General features: G+C 41.3%; 1 protein-coding gene and 1 long non-coding RNA gene across 2 annotated transcripts in view; both read right to left on the bottom strand.

Annotated features, from left to right (window-relative positions):
- LOC119291517 overlaps nt 1–7,492 on the bottom strand; it is a 14,388-nt gene extending 6,896 nt beyond the window's left edge. Inside the window, exons 1-2 of the long non-coding RNA XR_005142483.1 lie at nt 805–7,492; nt 334–420 (exon numbers count right to left, since the gene is read on the bottom strand). This is a non-coding gene — a long non-coding RNA (uncharacterized LOC119291517). The remainder of the gene's footprint in view (nt 1–333; nt 421–804) is intronic.
- A 3,134-nt stretch (nt 7,493–10,626) lies between these two features.
- On the bottom strand, nt 10,627–18,811 carry LOC119292827 (protein ARABIDILLO 1-like). The gene is made up of 10 exons (XM_037571522.1): nt 18,629–18,811; nt 18,479–18,529; nt 18,292–18,310; nt 18,136–18,245; nt 17,968–18,048; nt 17,731–17,862; nt 16,594–16,721; nt 16,387–16,474; nt 15,890–15,984; nt 10,627–10,841 (listed from the first exon to the last, which is right to left on the bottom strand). The coding sequence occupies exons 1-10, from the start codon at nt 18,809–18,811 to the stop codon at nt 10,838–10,840; spliced, it is 891 nt and encodes a 296-aa protein (XP_037427419.1). The 3' UTR covers nt 10,627–10,837.
- Between the last annotated feature and the right edge of the window lie 2,541 nt (nt 18,812–21,352).

The raw sequence follows: 21,352 nt of genomic DNA, 5'->3' as shown, positions 1-21,352 counted from the left end.
AGGCAATAAATGCAGTCCAAGATTAGGCATACTTCAAGTCCATCAGTGAGCCTGCCGCAGAGCGATTCCAACCAACACTGTAAGTAAGCTATATATTTTTCTTGGCTTTCCATGTTTACCAACTAAATCCTTTAAAATGTCTATTACTTAGATTTCTAACCTATCCAACAAAATTATCAATCGTGCATTCAAGATCTGTAGGTAAACAAAATAAAAGAGACTTTTCACCACAAATCTCATCTAGCCATCACAAATCATAGCATCAGAATAAGATAACAAAGTTTAACAAAGTGACAAAACAAAAGAAATTAAAGCATTACAGCAGCAGCTCACCATGGCAATCCTGAAAAGCAAAGACTTGTCAGTGTAGAAGAGGTGTGTGAAACCCTCTCTGCCTGATCTTCCTACTCTTCCTCGCGACTGCAGATGAAAAGAAAAGCGGTGAACTTGAGGTCCAGATCTCAGATTCATACATCCAATTTTTTTTGTAAAAAAAGGCAAAGTAAAAATCTGAGAACTAAAACCAACTGATACAGCTGAGGGAGCCCAAATAGTTCTGCATACAAGAATCTTTATTTCCCCATAAGAAAACTTCTTCATACCAAGTTGTATATTCTTTGACACTTTCAGTGGGAAAAATATTTAGCAAGAGTTCTAACATCAAATGTAGGTGCAGTCCATAGATAGGCTAATTAACTACCTGGAATACCTAGCAATTTAAAATATATGCTTGAATGAAGCCGCAGAATGAGACAAAAAAGGGAGACCAGAGTGAGAGGGGGGAGAGAGGAGGTGGAGGCAAACCTGAACCGCCTCGGCATCCTTGCTCCTGCTCCTGCTATGCCAGGAAGGAGAGGGTTGCGGGGCGCAGGAGATGCATGGAGTATGCCAGGAAGGAGAGGGTTGCGGGGCGCAGGAGATGCATGGAGTCGCCATTGTGCACAAGTTGCAGGTGTCACCGCCCACCTTCTGAGGCCTCCGCAGGCCGCACGAGCCCCCGCACCACCGCACTGCACATGCTCCTCAAGGAAGAAGCGGAGTGCCGCCAAACTAACTCTCGTAATCCACCATAAAATTTGATTCAAGATCACAGTCGGCTAACTAAATCCAAATTATTCCAAATTTATTAAAGATTCATTTATCCACCAATATAATAATCACCATGCGCATCTATTAGACCTAAAATCTCATAATCCACCAGACATCTTTGACTATCTTCTCAAAACACAATCACCTAAATAAACACAACTAAAATCTCATAAATCACGGAGAAATTTGGGTCAATATCACAATCACCTAACTAAATGCAAATTGTCCAAAATTAAATATTTATCCACCAATATAATAACCAACATGCTCACCTACTAGACTAAATTCGCATAATCCACCTAACATCTTTTACTAGCTCATCAAGATCCAATCACCTAACTAAATCCAACCAAAACCTCGTAATCTACAGTAAAATTTGGTCAAAAGATCACAACCACCTAACTAAATCCAAATTGTTCCAAACTAAATTAAATATATGTTTATCCACCAATATAGTAATCACCATGCTCATCCACTAGACCTAAAATCTCATAATCCACCAAACACATTTGATTATCATCTCAAGACACAATTACCTAACTAAATCCAACTAAAATCCGATAAATCATAGAGAAATTTGGTTCAATATCACAATCACCTAACTATATCCAAATTGTTCAAGATTAATTTATCCACCGAACATCTCTGACTATCTCCTCAAGATCACAATCAACTAAATCCATTGCAAATCTCCACCATGAAATTTGTACTAGATCACAATTGCCTAACTAAATCAAATTGCTCCATGTTTCTAAAGACTCATTTATCCACCAATATAATAATCAACATGCTCATGTACTAGACCTAAATTCACATAATCCACCGTAAATCTTTTACTAGCTCGCCAAAATCACAATCACCTAATAAATCCAACCAAAACCTTACAATCCACCATAAAATTCAGTTAAAGGATCACAATCACCTAACTAAATCCAAATTGCAACCAAATTAAATATCAGTTTATCTGTTTATCCACCAATATAATAATCACTATGCTCATCTATTAGACCCAAAATCTCATAATCCACCAAACATATTTGACTATCTTCTCAAGACACAATCACCCCAACTAAAATCTCATAAATCAAAGAAATTTGGTTCAATATCACAATCACCTAACTAAATCTAAATTGTTCCAAACTAAATTAAATATTTGTTTATCCACCAATATAATAATTGTCATACTCATCTACTAAACCTAATCTCATAATCCACCGAACATCCTTGACTATCTTCTGAAGACACAATCATCTAACTAAATCCAACTAAGATATCATAAATCACCAAAACATTTGGTTCAATATCGCAATCACCTAACTAAATCAAAAGTGTTCGAGATTTAATTAATCCACCGAACATCTTTGACATCCCCCAAGATCACAATCTACTAACCGAATTTATTGAAAATCTTGTAATCGACCGTGAAATTTGTTCACAATCGCCTAACTACATCCAAATTGCTTCATTTTTACGGAAGATCCATCTATCCACCAATATAATTACCACAATGCTCACTTACTAGACCTAAATTAACATAATTCACCAAACATATTTGACTATCTTGTCAAGATCAGTCACCTAACTAAATCCAAAAAAATCTCAAAATCAATCGTAAATTTGGTTGAAAAATAAAAATCACCTAAATGAGTCAAAATTGTTCCAAACTAAATTAAAGATTTGTTTATCTACCAATATAATAATCACCATTCTCATCTACTAAACCTAAAATCTCATAGACTAGCAAACATCTTTGACAATATTCTCAAGACACAATCACCTAACTAAATCCACATACAATCTCATAATCTAGCGTGAAATTCAATTCAGTATCGCAACCACTTAACTAAATCCAAATTGTTCAAGATTTTTAATTAATCCACCAAACATCTTTGACTATCTCTTGAAGATCAGAATCAACTAACTAATCCATCAAAAATCTCATAATCCACCATGAAATTTGGTTCACAAGGACACAGTCGTCTAACTAAATCCAAATTGTTCAAAATTTATTAAAGATTTATTTATCCGCCAATATAATAATCAACATGCTCACCTACTAGACCTAAATTCACAATAGTTCACCGAACATCTTTTACTAGCTCGTCAAAATCACATTCACCTAACTATATAATAATCACCATGCTCATCTACTAGACCTAAAATCTCATAATCCACGAAACATCTTTGATTATCATCTCAAGACACAATCACCTAATTAAATCCATATTATTCAAGATTAATTAATATACCGAACATCTTTGACTATCTCCTCAAGATCACAATCAACTAAATCCATTGAAGAATCTCGTAATTCACCATGAAATTTGTTCAAGATCACAATCGCCTAAGTAAATCCAAATTGCTCCATGTTTACTAAAGTCACTACTTCCTTAAGATTGAGGTTTCTTCGAGCTTTAATGGCTTCTTTATTTCCTAAGAGGAGTATATCCAGGACCTTCTTGCTCGTGCTGCTCTTACTGATGAGCACACACTTGAGACTACTATGGAGCTCAACATCCACATTTGTGTCCATCTCCACTCCCTGTAAGTCCGGATGGGCGTCCGTTGCCTGGTGGCGGGTTGCTATGTGTGCTGTCTTGATCCCACATCCCGTGTTCCCTCGCTGGGCGGCACAATGGCGAGCAACAGCTCAGACAATCGACGCATACCTGAATTTTACCCACGGGACGCGCCCAAGAACACGGCGCTACCTATCGTCAAGACCAAGGGCGCACATTAGGAGAACATGGGATGCTTAATCAAGTGCGTGACACAAATCCGCAAACAGGACAAGGACACCAAACCGGATCAATGGGGAACGGAGAGTGCACTGGCAGGTGGGATGCTAGCTCGAAGTCCATCTGCTGCCATCACCCCCAGTCTCTCTGCCTCTATTGCCTTGTTTACCAGTTATTTTCAGTAGTTGCATCATCGCCTTGAGTCACTCGTGTGGCCCTTATTTCTACCCACCAATATGCTCACTTGCTAGACCCAAATTCACATGATCCACTGAACATCTTTTACTAGCTCATCAAAATCACAATCACCTAACTAAATCCAACCAAAACCTTATAATCCATCGTAAAATTAGGTCAAAAGATCATCATCATCACCGAACTAAATCCAAATTGTTTCAAACTAATTAAATATTTGTTTATCCACCAATATAATAATCACCATGCTCATTTATTAGACCTAAAATCGCATAACCCATTAAACATCTTTGATTATCTTCTCAAGACACAATCACCTAACTAAATCCAACTAAAATCTCATAAATCACAGAGAAATTTAGTTCAATATCACAATCACCTAACAAAATCCAAATTGTTCAAGTTAAGTAATACATCGAATATCTTTGACTATCTCCTCAAGATCACAATCAACTAACTAATCCATCAAAAAGCTCATAATCCACCATAAAATTGGTTCAAGATCACAATCGCCTAGCTAAATCCAATTTTTTTCCAAGTTTATAAAAAAAATATTTATCCACCAATATAATAATCAAGATGCTCACCTATTAGACCTAAATTCACATAATCTACCTAACATCTTTTACTAGCTCGTCAAGATCCCAATCACCTAACTAATCCTAATCAAACCTCATAATCCATCCTAAAATTTGGTTAAAATCACAATCACCTAACTAAATCCAAATTGTTCCAAGCTATATTAAATATCTGTTTATCCACCAATATAATAATTACCATGCTCATCGACTAGACCTAAAATATCATAATCACCGAACATCTTTGACTATCCTCTGAAGACACAATCACCTAACTAAATCCAACTAAAATGTCATAAACCACCAAGAAATTTGGTTCAATATCACAATCACCTAACTAAATCCAAATTGTTCAAGATTAATTCATCCACCGAACATCTTTTACTATTTCCTCAAAATCGCAATCAACTAATCAAATCCATCTAAAATCTCGTAATCCACCATGAAATTTGGTTCAAGATCACAATCGCCTAACTAAATTCAAATATCTTCAAGCTTATTAAAGATCCATTTATCCACCAATGTAATAACCATCATGCTCGCTTACTAGACATATTAATCCACCGAACATCTTTGACTACCTTGTCAAGATCACAAGCACCTAACTAAATCCAACCAAAACCTCATAATCCATTGTAAAATTAGGTTAAAAGATCACAGTCACCTACCTAAATCCAAATCGATCCAAACTAAATTTTAAATATTTGTTTATCTACTAATATAATAATCACCTTGCTCATTTACCATACCTAAAATCTCATAATCCACTGAACATTTTGACTTTCTTCTCAAAGACTCAATCACCTAACTAAATCCACCTAAAATCAAATAAATCACCGAGAAATTTGGTTCAATATCACAATCACCGAACTACATACAAATTGTTCTCATCGACTACAAGGCGCCTACGATGACTTCATAAAATCTCAAGATGATATGCCGGCTTAGTCTCTCGGAGGTGCTCATAGCGGTAGGGTGTGCGTGTGTGCGTTCATAGGGGTGAGTGTATGCACGTTTATATAGCGCTTGCGCTTGTACTGTGTTCAAAAAAATATTAATTAATCCACCGAACATCTTGGACTATCTTCTCAAGATTTCAATCAACTAATTAAATTCATTTAAAATCTCGTAATTCACCATGAAATTTGGTTCAAGATCACAATCGCCTAACTAAATCCAAATTACTCCAAGTTAACTAAAAATCCATTTATCCACCAAATACAATAACTAGTGTGCTCACTTACTAGACATAAATTCTGACATAATCCATCGAACATCTTTGACTATCTCGTCAAGATCACAATCACTTAACTAAATCCAACCCAAACATCAAAATCCACCATGAATTTGGTTAAAATATCACAATCATCTAACTAAATTCAAAATTCAAATTGTTTCAAACTAAATTAGAGGTCTGTCTATCCACCAATATAATAGTCCCCATGCTCACATACTAGACCTAAAATCTTAAAATCCACTAACATCTTTGCCATCTTCTCAAGATCATAATAACATAATTAAATCCACCTAAAATCACATAAATCATCGTGAAATACAGTTCAATATCACAATAGCCTAACGAAATTCAAATTATTCAAGGATATTTAATCCATCGAATATCTTTGAGTATCTCCTCCAGATCACAATCAACTGACTAAATCCATCTAAAAGATCGTAATCCACCATGAAATTTAGTTCAAAGATCACAATCGCCTAACTAAATCCAAATTTTCTCAAGTTTATTAAAAATTTACCTATTCACCGATATAATAACCACCATGCTCACCTACTAGACCTAAATTCACATAATCCACCAAACATCTTTTATTAGCTCGTCAAGATCACAATCACCTAACTAAACCCAACCAAAACCTCATAATTCATCGTGAAATTTGGTTTAAGATCACAATCACCTAACTAAATTCAAAATGTTCCAAACAAAATTAAAGATCTATCTATCCACCAATATAATAATCACCATGCTCATCTACCATACCTAAAATCTCATAATCAACCGATCATTTTAGACTATCTTCTCAAGATTAAATCACGTAACTAAATCCACCTAAAATCTCATAATTTATCATGAAATACAGTTCAATATCACAATCACCTAACTAAATACAAATTGTCCTAGATTAATTAATCCACCGGACATCTTTGACTATCTCCTCAAGATCACAATGAACTAAATAAATGCATCAAAAACTTCTAATCCACCATGAAATTTGGTTCAAGATCGTAATCGCCTTACTAAATCCAAATTGCTTCAAGTTAATTGAAGTTCCATTTATCCGCCAATACAATAACCACCATGCTCATTTACTATACATAAATTTTTATAATCCACCGAACTGACTATCTCGTCAAAGATCACAATCACCTAACTAAATCTCCATTTTATATAACCTTATTTTCAGAATCATACCATGGGCATTAGTGACACCCTTGGGTTTTTGTAAAACATTTATGAGTAACAAAGATTCTTCCCAAGTCCTATGATTTATGTGACTAGCATGGCTAAGCATTACTATTAAACTTGCACATATGACCCACATTTATTTGTGACCACTACATGGTTAGGAAGGAGGGGTATCATCAAAGGAGGGTGTCAAATATCAAGCACATAAAGCATAGCTAAACCCTAGCTAATTTAGTTAGCATAAGAATGTCAAAGGGGTGTCAATATCAAGCACATAGGGCATAGCTAAACCCTAGCTAATTTACTTAATAGCAATACTAGTAAACAATACTTTATGGATGAAAAATAATTCTAAGTGTAATGCATATATGGGTTCAACATGATCAAAGTAGGTTGCTTGCCTCGCTCAGCAAAGTCTTCAATGGTACTGGTCACTCCTGGAACGTCCTTGAATCTTTCGAAAGATAATGATTTCTACTCGTTGGAAAAATAAAATTAACACACAATCAATAAACAATATGTGCGAAGGGCTCCAAAGTTTACAGAAGTAGTATCATTGGAAAGAGGAAACTTTAGATGAATTCTGGAAGTACCCTGGATTTTAAAAAAGAGAAATGGTATTGTGGGCCAAAGATGTACAGAAATAGCAAACGAAAATTTGACAGGACAAGACCAGGTATGTATTATATTCTAATGGTATACTCCAATGGTACAACTTGAGACTTTTATACCAAAACAGAGGGAGTAGTTCATAATTTTATCTTCCATCCATCAGCATCAAGTATATTAACATTAGGTAGTAACAAATCTGCCTCCGGGACTGATGTGTGCAGCCCTTAGAACTAGTTACTGACACTAATTTGGCCTTATGTCAAGATAATGATCAATAGATATGTGGATATATGGATACCACAAGCACCAGTATGATATGTGGTGAAGACGTATAGGGTATATAAACCTCCCAATGAAAGTATGGATTTGCCAGTATTTAACTATGATTGTTCAAATATTTCTAGTATCTTCAACAGAGAGACTACACAGAGCATAGCAGCTAATAACAAAGAGATTGCGCAAATTACAAATATAATTCCAGATTTATTGTGCGTCTCTGAACATCTCAGAAGCAAGCACACAATTGTATAAAGTATACAATCATGTCAAAGCCATACTGCTGCTGCTCCATGACCACCTTGTTTTACAAGACAACCCGTTGAGATAACGTTTTGGACATGTACATTTTGACAAGAATATAGGGTATATCGTAACTAAAGAGAAGAGTTTCAAAAGCTAACAATGGAAAAGGAAGGTCAAGTAGAGAAATATAAATCGAGACAAAAAATACAGTAACATAAAAAATTGATAATTAAACCCACATGATGTTAGAATGCAAAAACCAAACGAGTAAACTCCCAAGTAGCATACCTTCCATTCGGGATATCAATCTTTTTTGTTGTACTACCACTCTGGTATGCACCACCACATGAAGAATACTGATGTGTGTTTCCTTGAGAAGATAAGGGTGGGATGGAAGAACCATGGCCTGGAAACAAAACAACAACTCATCATATTACTGATAGCTGCAGATCTGTTGAGTGAGAAGAACAACCTTCATGTGGACAACATAAAACAGGACAATAATGTACTACATTCAGAGGTGACTGAAAATATTACTGGAAATCACATCATCTATTTACTACATGAGATAATCAAATATTTGGCTCTGTGCCGATAGACAATCATCAATGCAGTATGTTACCGTTTTTTGCATGTTATAAAAAAGAACCACAGAAACTATTGTCATTTGTTGCATCTAGCAAACAGGGGCCACTTCCATGAGACATTGAATAAAATACTACATGATATAGCAAAATCAAACTATGGATACTATTGATCATCTACACAAGATATACTTGCCAGAATTATTAACTATGTTTTTAAGGCGGTAAGGCGAGGCGAGGCGCTGGGGGGCGCCTCACTGCCTAAGCGCTGAGGCATAAGGCGAGGCGACGCCTTAGAGACTTGTAAGCAACAGAATTAAGTAGAATTTGGTAGGCATTAAGCAACTAGGCATACAGCCATACACACCTTGCAACTGATTGTTGTAGAGCCCCCATCCTCTTTGCACTTGCTTTTCTCTCCAACAGAATTCTGCATCAACATGAAGTCATGAACAAATATGTTAGAATAATGTATCACTTACCAATGCACATTCCACAAAAAATAGAAATAAAAGTGAGGCAGCAAACAAAAGTGGAAAGAAAGATAGCAAGTATGAGTGCAACTGCAATCTGCAATGGTCCACATAAGACAAACAGAATAATAGATAATTCCACATAAGACAAACAGAATAATAGATAATTCCAGCATAGCAAAAGGGATAAAGGTGGCCAGCTCAGCTCTCTCATGTCTCTCCACTCTCAAAGTCTCAATCAAAAGTCATCATCATCAAACTCATTGGCATTGGTGTTGTCTTCACCATCTTGGTCAACATTAGTTGGCTCTTGATCGTCATTGGCCAAACTCCTAAGTGTGAGGATGGCTGTGGCAAAACGAGTGGCTGCTGGTCTCACAAGATCCCCACCCGTGGCCTTCCTCATTAGACTAAGAAGTCTTCCATGTCTATAGATGAAAGTTGTGACATGTCTAGCCCCTGCAATAGGCTTCTTAAATGCCTTCAACTTTCCTATATCTTCCAACATTAGGTCCAAGCAATGACATGCACATGGGCTCCAATATAGAGTAGGCATCCTCTCCATTAGAAGGTGGCCAGCTTTCTTGTAATTAGCACCATTATCGGTGATAACTTGTACCACATTCTCTTTTCCAACATCCAGAATTCTCTTCTCAAGCAAATCAGCTATCATATCACCATCATGACATACACTTGAGGCATCAACCAACTCCAAGAAGAAAGTGCCCTCTGGACTATTAACAAGGAAGTTAATCAAATGGCGTCCTCTTTTATCCGACCAGCCATCCGACATGAGTGTGCATCCATATTTTTTCCATGCTGCCTCGTGTTGCCTCCTCAAAAGTCCTGTTTCCTTCACACAATCATTAAGCAATTTCTCTCTCAGCTCATGTGCACTAGGAGGCTTGTAACCTGACCCATATTGACAAGAGGCTTCAATTGCAACCTCAAACTGCCTACTACTTGCAGCGTTGAATGGAATGCCACACTCGTAAAAGAACAATGCCCACTGCATATTGACATACTGCCTCTCTTCTGGAGTCTTTGTGCTGGACTCCATGGTGCTTTGAGAACACCCAGAGCGTCTTTCATCTACAAGATCCTCGGGTGTTCTTCGTAGCATGGCAACAATTGGCTTGGAACTATTGGCGGCAGACACAACAGAAACAGACTTCTTTTTACCTTGCATGTTGGTGATAAACGCTTTCTTATTCTGTTTGGCTGCTGTCCCTGAGCTTGGCCTTTTAGAGGCGATGTTTGCTCCAACTGAACTCACCTCCACAACCTCCTGAACATCATCTACATCTACTACTCCCTTGATCCTCCTATTTTGCTCCAAATATGTTCCCATTTCTCTCCTCAATTGTGTGGTGGCCTTAGGACAACCAATTGCATCTCCCCCGACGCCCGCAAGATGCTCTTTATGCCTCTTGATCCCTCCAGAAGTTATCTTGCCACAAAGAGCGCACACAACAAGATCCCGATTTGGAGGCTCAGACCAATATCCATAGTTCCATCCCGGATCATTTGACCGTTGTGGCTTCCTTGTTGGATCTTTCATTGGATCGTAGGTGGGCTCACCCCCATCAGCTGCTGCATTTCCATCCATGGTGCTACACTTCTACTACCTGCAGCAAACAACCAAACACAAAGGAATATTAGCATAACTGATAAAAGGGCTGCCATGGCATATGAAAAGGCTGCTGTGGCAGCAACTAAACTACTCTACTCATGCAGATGTAGCAAACAGCGACAATCAACTAGCCATTAAACTAATCAGCATTCAACTAGTCATTAAACTAATCCATTGTTGAGCACAACACATCATGCATCAGTATTCAACTAGCCTTTATTCTAATCCACCCAACAGGCCAGCAGCATGCATTATTTTATTCAACCAAGGAGCATCCACTAAGGCACTAACCCCAGTATCATTAAACTAATCACTAACATATGCCTGGCCACTAAGGCACTAACCACTATAAGAGACAAGTGAGCAACCACCAACCAGCTAGCACAAAACAGTCCAGCAAAGAAGAAAGAGAGCAGAGGAGGGTGTGGGAGAAGGGAGAGGGAGGTATACCTTACTGTTGCTCTTGCTTGTTGTTGCTGTACTGCAGAGGAGGAGCTGCTGGACAGGAGGATGAGGAGGAGCTGCTGGACAGGAGGAAGAGGAGGAGGAGCTGCTGGACAGGAGGAAGAGGAGGAGCTGCTGGAGAGGAGGAACCGTTGGAGAGGAGGGGGAGGAGCTGCTGGAGAGGAGGAGGAACCAGATCTGCTGGAGAGGAGCCACTGAAGAGAAGGAGGGGGAGGAGTGTGTGGATTGGGGGCTGTTTCTCTCTCTCTCTTTCTCCCCTCTTACCTGTTGGCGCCAACATGATTCCAGTTTCCCGCCTAAAACAGCTCCCCTGCCTGCCTGGCAAGCTAAGGCGTCCAAAATGGACTAAGGCAACGCCTCGGACGCCTAGGCAGACGCCTCGGACGCCTTATAGCTTAAGGCGGACGCCTTAGACACCCACCTAAGGCGAGGTGGACGCCTTGCCCTCGCAGGGCGCCCTGACGCCTAAGCGTCGCCTAGGCGACGCCTTAGGGACGCCTTGAAAACAGAGATTATTAACAAACTCTACTAGCCATCCTTATAAGCCCGTAATAATATTGGAGCTCATTATATGGAGATCTAGACTCCCTAGCGAGGATAAAGGAATTGCTAGGCATTTTCTTGTTGCCTAGATCCTAGTACGGTTAACCTTCGCCTAGGCGGGCTATTTTCTTCCACTACTTCCTAAACATATCGCTAAATCGCATAGCAGTACTCAGCAGCTAAGGCCCACTTGGTGGCAAGAGAGAGAAAAGGGAGAGGATGACGGGTGGGAGCCAGCTGTGTAGTATGTATATGTATAAATTTCATGTAGATTTGATGAGAAACTAGAGACACTAGCTTTTGACTTGGGTTGGGTTTGATTTGTGGGGTACGGACAACGGCAACAACCATGTCAACGATTTATTTCGTCGGAATCTATATGATGGTTTGAATTAGTTGGGTTCGGTTCATAATGGAAAGCTGCCAATGGTTTTTTCAATGTATGCATGATGGATTTATCAAGTTCAATGTGTGTGCGGTGGATCTAGCTCAATGCGTGTGTACGACATGCTTGCGGACAAAGTGTTCAATGAATTGCGTGAACCAAATGTCAATTATAGGGATTAAAGTTTAGGGAATCTGCTAGAGATGCTCCAAGATGTTCATATTATTCCAATCCTATGCCCAATGCATACAAACAACTAAGAAACTATAACAAGATTGATGCAAACATCCCTACGCTATACAGTACCATACCAAAGATTATTCTCCTCTTTTGTAAGAAAAATATCCCCCCCCCACCCCGCGCGCAAGTGTATAAGACTCTTGTCGATTCAGTCCAGACAAGACTGCCATTTATTTGAGGGGATGAGCTTACTGACGGTCATAAATTCTTTCTAGTTCAGTATGTGAGAACTGAGCTAGTGAGTTATTATCATACCAAAGTCATATATGCTACCTATATTATTGCACACAATATGCAAGCACAGTGCACTGGTTAGATCTTGTGAGGTATATACTATCTCACCCTAATGAATACTCATAAGTATGCCTCAATTAATATGGATTGGAGGGAGTACATGATATTTATTTCGGCCCATGCTCAAGATTTGTTAGTGCTGCTTCCAGATGGGGCTAGAGGGTGGAATAATAAAACTGCAACTTGGGCCACCTGATTCATATTGTTCGTTAAAAAAAAACCTGATTCATACGGTGGAAGAAGGCCACTCGCCGTGCCAGTCGAGCTAAAGACGGTCCTGAGGGTGGGCAAGTAGCCGAGGAAGACGGAGATCCCGTTGGATCAGATCATCGTCCCCTGGCCTCTGTGCCTTTGATTTGTAACATTTCCATAGTGTTCTGTTTGGTACTACTCAAGCTGAAATCTTAAGTGGAGACAAGGTGACGTGGGAGTGTTCTGTTTGATTTGTAGCATTTCCAGCGTGTTCTGTTTGGTCCTCCCTCCGTCCTAAAAAACTTGTCCCACAAATGGATGTATCTAGCACCAAGTTAGTGCCAGATACATCCATTTGAGGGACAAGTTTGGGACAAGTTTTAATATGGATCGGAGGGAGTGCTACTCAAGCTGTAATCTTAAGTGGAGACAAGGTGACGTGGGAGCCACACATGGATCTGGTCAATGGAGACGAGGTCAAGTGCCGTGCGGTGCTGGCGGACGAGCAGGCCGTTGGCCATGATATGCACAGGTGACAAGATCCGCGAGCAAGGCAGGAGACTGGAGTAGCGGGCCGACAAGAGCGTACTGACTTCTGAGTTGGAGGCTCAGATCAGTGAATAGGGAGAATGAACCAAGAAGCCCCAGGAGTGGACCAAAAGGTTAGCATCAAGGCCGTAAATTCCTCGTTTGGATGATTGCCAACCCGGTATTCTAGACAAGGATGGTGTGAATGATAAGTTCGAAGATGTTCAAAATTTTCCCTTTTTTCCCACGGCTGCATCATCATGAGGGTTAATCTTCCGACCGAATGCCATGCAAGCAAGATTTATATGTGTGCAATGTTTTGAGCAGTTTGGTCAAGATCCTTTACAAAGCAGGAGCCTACCATGCGGAAGAGATGGAGAAGAACAGACTGTAAATATCAAAGTACACTCAAGCCGAACGAAGGGAGAGATGGAGCAGGCTAGTTTATGAATTGTTAGGTTCCAAATTTGGCATACAAGTGGCAGGATGTTTTTAAATTTCATGTTAAATACAATACAACATTTGAACTAGAGGGATCACTATGCACCGCATGAAGAGCTGCACACGACTCTCCCTGCATACAGATGGCTCATGAACATAAAGGTATGAGAAGTTTCTCCAAGTGATACTCCAAAATGTTTTTTTGTATGACATATGGTGTTCATGTTTGTTTGTTTCATCCCGTTCTAAAGAAATGCATTTGTATCCAAATCACCTATTTTTTCGATCTATCCAAACAGAAGTCACGGATTCTGAACAGATTCAAATTTAACAATTTAACAGGTACAGGACTTGTCTTCTTTTAGGGTGTGTTTGGTAACTTTGGTTTCAGTCACCAAGTGGAATGGAATGGGTCCGACCTGTACCTGACCTCATTCCTGTGTTTGGTAGACAAATGGAACTGGAACACTAGTTCCCACCAAGCGAATATTCGGCCAAGATCCGGAACTCACTCGTACCTCCAAATCAGAGGAATCACGTGGAACAGGACGCATCTCACCTTCCTCGCCGATTCACTCACCTCCCTCCCAACTCCAAACCCTATTCCCATCAGCGCTGCCACTCCCTCGTCTCTCTGCCTCTCGATCAATCAGCGCCAGCCTCTCCCTCGTCTCTTCCTCATGGCGTGGTAGACCGAGAGGAGAAGGGGCGGCGGGCTAGCAGTGGGCGCTTTGGGCAAGCAGCGGTAAGGCGGCTACTACGGCGGGACACGGCGGGATACGGCGGCTGCTCCTATCGAAGGACGCCGAGCTGGGCTGAGATGTGCACACAATAAGGTCATAATCGGCAAGGGGATCGAGAAGACCAGCGGCAGGTGGTGGCAACATGGATGTCAGCGGCGAGCTCCTATTGAAGGAAGCCAAGCTTGGCTGGGACATGCACACAACAGGGTCACGATGGAGCACGGGGAAACCCTCTCGATTTTCTTGATCTTTGTCTATTTTAGTCTGTGTTTCTGAAACCAAATAATAAGGTGCTAAACAGAATTAAGAATGTTGAATGAGCAGTTTTTGAATTCCTTTCAGATTTTGTTTGGATGGTTACTACAACAATTCCTATGGATCAGCTTATAAGATTTGTAGATGCTTGTGTGTTATGATCCTTTTCCTGTCAGTACGCTTACACTGACATAAATGTGTAGTTGTGGAGTTGAGTAGTTGTTACTGAGATGGCCAACCATTCATACTTTGGATTTATTTTTCTTGTTTTAGGTGCTCATGACTTGTTCAGCCATGTTTCTTGAGCAACTAATAATCCCAAGGTTATTTGGCAGTTCTAACAGTGTAACAAATGTATCTTAAGAACTTTAAAACCTTTTGGCTGAATCAAATTCATCTCGTTTCATCTCTCTAGCCAAATGCAAGAACGGAACCATTCCATTCCACTTGGTAACTGAAACCAAACACGGGAACGGAACCGATCCATTCTACTGGAATGGGACCATTCCATTCCATTCCACTTGGTGACTGAAACCAAACACACCCTAAAGTATTGACTAGACTTCCTTTTCTTGATTGACACTACACAGCCATTTATCACTTCCATCAGTACATTGGAATTTCCATTAAGATTTATTTCCGATCGACATGTCCATCTCATATGCAACTATCACAAACGCACTCCTAAAAATAGAGGAAGTTGGTATGTGGTTCAAGTTTAGTGAATAAAGGTAGGCAGACTCTTTGATGGCATCTGCAAGGATCATTATGTCTTAAATAGCAGACACCATGGAATAACTGGCAGTAAGTAGTAAGACCTTTCAGTGAACTTCGAAAAGTTGCCGAATATATAAACTCGAGCAGAAAAATGCATAAGCAGCATTGTTGGGAGTACTTCCACAGATCACTAGTGAGAGTATTGTAACAACTAGATAGTATGCTAGTATAGTAAGTTACCTGTTCGATTCTGAGGCAGATAGTCCCCATAATGCGCCAGCAGCTCTCTCCTGAAGGCCTTCCGAAGCATTCAGACATTGTTGTGCAAGTGAAACCTAAAATACAAATGCCATATACGTGAAAAAGAGAGCTCTCCTATTAAGTAGGCTTAAGAAAAGACGGGTGACACAGTAACAATTCCCAAAGAAACATTTTCGAGTCCTGGCTAGCAGCATAATAAATGATTCCTCAGAGGAAGTTACAAGCTTGCTAGTTAAATGTCTGCCCCTAAATACTAAGAGTTCATGACACACAGTTCTAACTAAATTGCTCCACAATAACTTCAGCCTTCTTTGTATGAAAACTATTATACTTGAACTTTTGTATTTCACACTAATCCATTGAGCACAAACCTATTCAGAGAGATCATGTCAATTTAGATGGAGAACCTAACAGGTAATGTTGGTCAAAGAATGCAAAGCGTAAGACAGTTTGGTTAATAAGATAAAAGGTATTACCAATGCTTCAACACCCCCCGCAGCAGCAATAACTTCACGATTCCCATCATCAAATGATAGGTTCCACAAAGCACCAGCAGCCTCTTGCCTGATTGGATTTTAAATAAAAAGCACAATATTACCTCAGATCAATGTGGTATACATTAAGGAAAGCTAATATTACAACTTCAAACCATAAAAGTGAAAGGATGTCAATTAGAACTATACCTTACACCCTCGTTTTGAGAACATGTTAGTTGCACTAATGCCTCAAGAGCCCCTGCTTCCTGACATACAGCCGCATTATTGTTGTTGTTATCTCCATGTGCAGCTAAGTTGGCTAGAGCCCTTGCCGCCTATGCATAACAAACATAGCATTAGTAAATAACAAAACAGGGGTGAACATAAAGAGGACAAAATATGTATATAAGGCATTTACTTCTAGAGCTTAAGATGAAGCGGATAACTGCTACTATTTCATAAACAGATACTTGAGTAGCTCTAAAGCAAAATGCCTTAGCGAAATGTAGGTGAAGAGGGGAGCCTTGCTGCAGCGATAAAGCTGTTGCCTTGTGACCATGAGGTCACGGGTTCGAGTCCTGGAAACAGCCTCTTGCAGAAATGTAGGGAAAGGCTGCGTGCTATAGACCCAAAGTGGCCGGACCTTTCCCCGGACCCTGCGCAAGCGGGAGCTACGTGCACCGGGCTGCCCTCTAAAACAAAATGGTTTCAAGCAGGTTTAAAAGATTTAAAATGTTATATTAAAGTGTGTTTTCTACTTACACCTAAATGGTATGAAGCTAGTCAGCATATCAGACATGGTTTCTCTTTTTCGTTTTTTGAGGGAATATCAGACACGGGTTCAATACCACAGGTTACAGACTTCTGTTTCTTGTTGGGAACACGAGTTGTAAAATTTGCATGGGACGTGTCATAAGAGTGCTCTTGGACAAGCACGATAAAATTGTAGCTATCCATGCAAGAAATGTTTGCATTGGTACCTGGCAGATGCACTATAAATGATCGAAATGGTGCATATATTGCAGGGCAAAAGTTCAATAGGCAAGAAATAAGCTGCAGATGGTATGTGTCCCTCTGTAAAAGTATGGAGCATTGAAGATGAAAACTTGTACTCCCTCCGTAAAGTAATATAAGAGCATTTAGATCGCTACTTTAGTGATATAAACTTATATTTCTTTACAGAGGGAGTATGTTCTTTACTCATGTTTTTCCTACATCGTAAAATGTGTCTGTTCTGCGGAATGTGTAATATTGGTTGACAATTTAGGAGATATAGCATAAAATTTTACTAGTTTATACGTATAGAACAAAACTGGACAAGCATGAAGACACAATGCAGCTTACCTGTTCTAGGACGCCCTCAAGTTTACATGATCGAGCAAGTGTAACCAAAGCATGGACACCACCAGCCTTTGCGACTTCCAGGCTGCACTTGTCATCAGCAGCTAGGTTTGCAAGCACACCAGAAGCACGTTCCTAATAGAAAAAGAGGTAGAGCAAAGTCACAAAAAGGATGGTTGGCAGCAAATCAGCAGGTATAGTTGGAAGTTGCTGAAAATGTGAAGTTTAAAAGTTCCATACAAGAACTCCATCAGTCCCAGCAGGCCAACAAAATATAAGATCAACCAAAGCCTTTATACCACCAGCTGCCGCAATAGCCGCCTGAAAATGAGAAATCAATCAATTATTAGCACGAGTGATACGGACATCAAAGCAAGCAATAAGAATCAGCATTTAGACAATAACAACCTTGTGCTCCTCACCAACGGAGAGATTCCAAAGGCCACCAGCAGCTTCTTCAGCAACAAGTCGATTTGTTGACTTAGCCAAATTAGTGAAAATGGTGATACCTCCTTCATCTGCAACAACCTTTGCAACAGTTAGCCATCAGCCTCCCTCCTATACCAGGGACAAGTGCAGTTTCCTGCATATGGTTCAGACTTTTTCAGGCAACTAAATTGCAACATCACATTCTAATTTCGAAACTCCCAGTGCAAAGCATCAAGTCTGTTCAGGTGAGTAGGACTAGGATTACCCACAGCCATGATTTAATTTTGTCGCCTGACTCGGCATGGAGGGGGGCTGACCTTACTTCGGCGTAGTGGAGCAGGTAGAGGTAGACGAGCTTCTTCACCTCTAGCGACTATGCCGGCACGTTCATGACCGCCTGCGTCGGAAGCACATTCAGTCGCCGGAATCCGCGGCGTGAGATGAGACGAGATGAGGGGGACGCTAGCCGGACCTGCGGGAAGAGGTGGGCGACGTAGAAGCCCTGCGAGAGGAAGGCGAGGAGGCGCTTGAGCGTCGACCATATCACCGTCGAAGCGGGAGTCGAGGAGCGCCGGGATGGCGGCGTCGTCCGGGTCGTCGTAGAGATGCGCGTCCGCCCCACCACCCACGAAGTTGCCGCGCCGCTGGCCCGCATCCCCGAACCAGTCTATAGGCCGGCTTGCAGTGCCCCGGCTCCCTCGTCGAACGCGGCGGCGATCTGGGCGGCCGTCGTGTTCCGCCGCCTATGCAAGAGAGAGAGACACGGGAGCGTTTCCACAGGAGGCGATGGGTACACAGAGCGGGCCGAACTTGACGTGTAACCTGGGTTGTCCACGCGAGGAACTGGGCCGTACTTTCTATGGGCCTGGTCCACATAGGGGAGACGGATGGGCTTGGAAGCTGAGACACAGTGAGTACACTTCCGAGGTGAGGTGTGTGTTGTTTCTCAAAAAAAAAAAGGTGAGGTATGTGTTATTACTCAAAAAAAAATCCCCTAAAAAGGTGATTCTCCAAAAAAAAAAAGGAGATGAGGTTCTATCCCAACTCCGGCCGTCTCCTCCTCTTCCACTGCATCCTTCCCTTCTCCTGTCTTCCAGTCTCGTTGCGCCATCCTGTGAGTGTAGGATCACTTCGAGTCCAGCTCAGTGAGCAGGGGAGGAGGCGACCGTCGGCGACCAACATGGGAGAAGGAGGAGGAGGAGCGTAGGCAGAGGCGGATTTAGGCCCCAGGCGGCCTGGGCTACTGCCTGGGGCGTGGCAACGATTTCCTTCGTTGAATCGAGAAATAAGGATCCAGACGATCCTCCCGCTTCCTCAGCGATTTGGGATTCCTGGCCGTCGGATCTGGTGGCTTGATGGATCTTGGGCCATCGGATCGACCCCTGGAACGACCTCGTCCGTCGGATAAAAAAAATTTATTGTTGGTTACTCTCGTTTCGTGCCACCGCTCGTAAATAGTCTGCCCCGCCGGGGGCAATTTCGTCACTTCGCCTATACGTATATATAGCGCCATCTGCCGTGGAGACCTAGCCGCCGCCGCCTCCTCCTCCTCCCGCACTCGCTCCTCCTCCACCCCTCCCCGCACTCGCTCCCTCCTACTATGTCCTTTTACTATGTGATTTGATTTACCAGCACTGGACTTTTTACATGCTGTCGTGCACTTATTCAGTCCCATCCTTTTACAATATCCTTCCACTTTCAGCTGACATATGATATATCTAAAAGCTCTAAAATGAGCATGTATGGCTAGCAGGGAATAACTAAAGTCTTTGCAATTTACGTGTTGTTGTGCGTTGATTCAGCCCAACTGTGCAATCGGAATGACTTAGATTCCGCCGTTGTCATAAGCCCGAGGTTCTGATCTTAGACCTGGCCATTCGGCCAGATACTAAGTCAGACCAACTCTGTTTAGTTCTTGAGATTATTTTCTAGCTTTGGATTAAAAATCTTCAAACAATACTTATGCTTTTTACATTCCTTCCGGCCGTAAAATACACACGTTCTTTTCTATTTGTTGTAACTTTCTACTGAACTATGTGTGTTGAACAAAGCATGTCATCTTATTTCAGATAAATGATGATGTAATAATGGATGCCTTCTGAACACTGCATGTGTGGTTCCCGAATTGGACCGTATATTTCTGCGAAGATCTTCAAGTATGGCATTTGCTTAATTCTCTAACATCTGCCATTTAAAGTTCCTCTCTTTGCTTCTAATCAATCTGTGTAGATACTACTCCCTCCGTTCTTAAATGTAAGTCTTTTAGAAATTTCAATGAGGACTACATACAGATGTATATAGACATATTTTGTAGTGTAGATTCACTCATTTTACTCTGTATGTAGTCTATATTGGAATCTCTAAAAGAACTTGCATTCAAGAACAGAGGAAGTACTTTCTTAAGTTTTTGTGCAACAACAGAACTAACAGTTGTTTGTTCTGTTTACATTCGATGTCGGTTTCTTTCATCTATATATGTCACTCGCCTAGGTATTAGCATTATGAGTTACAACAACCTACATGGCCTGAATTTTGGTAGGGCTAAGGTGACAAAAGTCTGAGAAAGTGGAAGCTGGAATATTGTCTGGGGTCGTGTAGGTTTACATTTTCAACTCATTGGCTAAATAAAATGGTGTCTGAAGTAGTTTATCTATTGCTTGGAGAAATAGTTCTTGCGTCCCTTGATTTGAGAAATAGTTATGTGGCGGTCTCAAGAAGGGATAGTATGTTGGTGGCCTCAGTTCTGTAACATAGAAGTTTGGCCTGCTCCTTTTCATCTCCAGTTGTCCACTGTTTCTCCGGTTTTATGAAAAGGAAACTATTGTTCTTTTGTAGTGCGGGCCACGGAGACGACGAGGTGGCCGAGCTGCCTGTGGCGCCGTCGCCGTACCTCACGACCCAGCAGGAGGTGTGTCGGCCGCAGAGACGGTAGAGGTCTCATCCGCTCACTCTCTCGCCGCCGCAGGAGGAGTGCGCGCAGGGGGGGTGGCGGGTCAAGGTCCGCTCGCCGGCGCCACCCGCTGAACGATGAATCCATGCGCACCCTCTCCGATGACCTCCCGGGCACGCCACCGCTGGCAACGGTGAGGACAACACACCCTGTCCACCATCGGCCACCAGCAGTAGCAGGACCACCACTGTTGCCTGTCCTCTTTGATGCAAGATCCACGCTGCTCCACTTCGTCCAGGTTCACAT

Source organism: Triticum dicoccoides, chromosome 4B (assembly GCF_002162155.2).
Source record: "Triticum dicoccoides isolate Atlit2015 ecotype Zavitan chromosome 4B, WEW_v2.0, whole genome shotgun sequence".
Taxonomy (NCBI): Eukaryota; Viridiplantae; Streptophyta; class Magnoliopsida; order Poales; family Poaceae; genus Triticum; species Triticum dicoccoides.
The sequence above is the reverse complement of the archived record's forward strand: the minus strand, read 5'-3'. Positions and strand labels throughout refer to the sequence as shown.